Source organism: Orycteropus afer, unplaced genomic scaffold (assembly GCF_000298275.1).
Source record: "Orycteropus afer afer isolate SDZICR_OR568_19922 unplaced genomic scaffold, OryAfe1.0 scaffold00101, whole genome shotgun sequence".
NCBI lineage: Eukaryota > Metazoa > Chordata > Mammalia > Tubulidentata > Orycteropodidae > Orycteropus > Orycteropus afer.
The window spans coordinates 4,666,803-4,669,844 of record NW_006921688.1 but is presented as its reverse complement, the minus strand read 5'-3'; the positions used below and the strand labels follow the sequence as shown (position 1 = coordinate 4,669,844).

Genomic DNA, 3,042 nt, shown 5'->3' with positions numbered 1-3,042 from the left:
GATGGAAGATCCCAGTAAAGTGCCAAGGGACTTTAGAAGAAGGAGAGCTTATATTGAACTGAGGAACTCGGGGAGCCGGGGGGAGTAGTCACAGTGGGAGAACTGTCAGCTGAACTGGGCTTTTAACACCTAGGTCAGGTTGGATGTGGGTGAAGTTCCTTTGAAGGAATGGGGATGGCACAAGCAAGCATAGAGCCTGGAGGGTGCAGTGTGTGAGATCATGAGCTTCTTGAAGGAGTGCTGGAGAGTAGTTTTAACACACTTTGTAACACTTGTAATATGAAAATGTTTCTTTTGTTCTTTTTTTTAGCTTACATTTGACCATGAGTCTTCTCATGATTAGTGAGAATGTAAAGTTGGCTCGGGAATATGCATTGCTTGGAAATTATGACTCTGCAATGGTCTATTATCAGGGAGTTCTTGATCAAATGAACAAGTATTTGTATTCAGTCAAGGACACATACCTCCAGCAGAAATGGCAACAGGTGAGAATCACGGCTGCTGTATGTACTAATGGTCCAGGGACTGAGATGAGAACATTTAAATAGATTGTCAGTGCTCTATGCAGTTATACATTAAGAGTGTATAATTTACTACATTGGTTTGTATATAGTGTTACTTGAAACTTAATTTATTATATTAATAATAGTCCTTGTTCATCATCAATATTATGAATTCTACTCAATTATTCTAATGCTGGAATCCAGTAGATTTTTTTAACAAGTAATAGCTTTAAAATTTTTTTTCTAGGTTGGATTTCTACTTTGTAAAATTAGAGTTGATTTTTGTTTTTTAATTGTGATTTGGGTGAAAGTTTACAGAGTAAATTCATCTTCTGTATAGGAGTTCACATGCACTTTGTCTCCTGACATTGACTGAAAACTCCCACAATGTATCAGCTAAAATTAGAGTTGATTTTATTAAGCCATTGTTGAAACTGCAAATGGCACTTGCATCTCACTGGTACCATATTCCCTGTAGAACATTATACAGCAGACCACACTTGAATTCCCTGTGAAGAACTTCAGACCAGTAGAAATTTACAAACAGAAGCTGTAGATTATTAGATTTGGTTGAGGATGCTATGTGTAACAAGCATCACCTGTGTCACAGAAGGAAAGAAATAGTAGAGAAATGGGAAGTAAACTTTTGAGCTGGTCTTTGAGGTAGAATATTACCCCTCATATTTCTACTGAAGTGTTTTTTTTTAATATTGTTCCATATTTTGCCTTTAATTTCTTTAAAACCAAACGTAAGGAACATAATCTCTTTCTTTCCTTAAGTTTGCCCCTCCATATCCTTTTCATTAACAGAAGGAGAAACAATTTTATTTAATAAGGATAGTGCCTAAGGCATTTGACTGCTAAGCAAAAGGCTAGCAGTTCAAACCCACCAGCTGGTCCTTGGAAAGAAGATTGGGCAATCTACTACCATAGAGATACCGCCTTCAAAAATCCAAGGAGGGATTGCTGTATGTTGAATCAACTCCAAGGCAGTGAGTTTGGGTTTGTTTTTTTTTTTTAAAAGACTTTTAAGACCTTTTACTCTTAGGCCAGAGGCTTTTATTTTAGGAAGTCTTTTAATAAAGATACTTTTTTGTAAAGATACTTGAAGTAAAATTATTTGATTTCAAAACAAAACATTACCAAAACCAAACCAAACTCACTGCTGTCGAGTCGGAGCCCACTCATAGCGACCTCTCCTTGGGTTTCCAAGGCGGTATCTCTATTTAAGTAGACTGACCAACCTTCCTTCCAAGGAGTGGCTGGTGGGTTTGAACTGCCAGCCTTCTGGTTAGCAGTCAAATGCCTTAGGCACTACATCACCAGAGCTCCCAAACAAAACATTACTAACTTTAAACTTTATTTCAATTATATATACAGGCAGTCCCCTGGGTTACTGATGTCCAGCTTACTGACAACTAATTGCCCTTTAATGTTATATAAAAATGCCCTCACTAACCAACCCCTACTCTCAACAAATACTGCATCTCAATCATCTTCACTTGCTGCACTTGCAGCATTTAAATCTTTGAAAAGTCTTCAGGTCTTTCCTTGCACTAAAATAAGGCTAAATAAAACCATATGCATCTGGGCCAACTTACCCACAGATTCTTAAAGACACCGGAAATGGATCTCATTCATTCTTGGATACTGCCTATATATATAATTAAAATGAGTCAAAGCTGCTGTTTTAAAAATATCTTGGTTATATGTGATTTTATCTTTTAAAAATTTTTTGATTATATGTGAAATTAGATAGTTGTCTTCCTAAGCTATATTTTTCGAACAGTACATTGCAATCCATTAATGAGTTATGAAATTAGTGGATTCTGATCAGCATCTTAAAACTAAATAACATGGTAACCATCTAAGTACAACTAGCAAAGGTATTCTTTTTGTCTGACTTTAAAGATACAGCTAACTTTTCCTTTTGCTCTGCAGTTTGAATGAGAACCACAAGTCAGTAATATGGTTTAATTAGCCAGGGTCTTGTCAGCGTTAATTTTGCATTTGAAAACAAAGAATTAATGAGCCATTATTTAAGATTTGAACAGAGTGTCTTGTGTGGGTTAGTGGATGTGTAATGTCAAAATGGAAGTTTGTAACTTGTCTAATAAATGCCTCTAGTTTAATCTTGGTAGTGATTTATTGGTTATAGAAATTTAAGGAGCCCTATTCTCCTTTTAAATCAGGTTTGGCAAGAAATAAATGTGGAAGCTAAGCATGTTAAAGATATCATGAAAACACTAGAGAGCTTTAAAGCAGATGGCACTCCTTTGAAAGCTGCACAACATGAGCTTCCAGCTTCTGAGGGAGAAGTCTGGTCCTTGCCTGTACCTGTTGAACGAAGGTAAGTAGGGACCTTTTAAGAAGAAGCAAATGGGTGTAAGAACCTATGTTGTTGTTGTTGTTGTTATGTGCCGTCAAGTCGGACCCGACTCATAGCGACCCCCTCCTTGGGTTTCCGAGGCAGTATCACTACGGAAGTAGGATTGCCCAACCTTCCTTCCAAGGAGTGGCTGGTGGGTTTGAACCGCCA

General features: G+C 37.2%; 1 protein-coding gene across 1 annotated transcript in view; it reads left to right on the top strand.

The window, feature by feature from the left end:
• Window positions 1-323: 323 nt before the first annotated feature.
• The window catches only part of KATNA1 (katanin catalytic subunit A1), a 25,030-nt gene continuing 22,311 nt past the window's right edge, over window positions 324-3,042 (top strand). Inside the window, exons 1-2 of the mRNA XM_007943222.1 lie at window positions 324-485; window positions 2,696-2,853. Coding sequence (XP_007941413.1) covers window positions 324-485; window positions 2,696-2,853 — 320 coding nt within the window. The remainder of the gene's footprint in view (window positions 486-2,695; window positions 2,854-3,042) is intronic.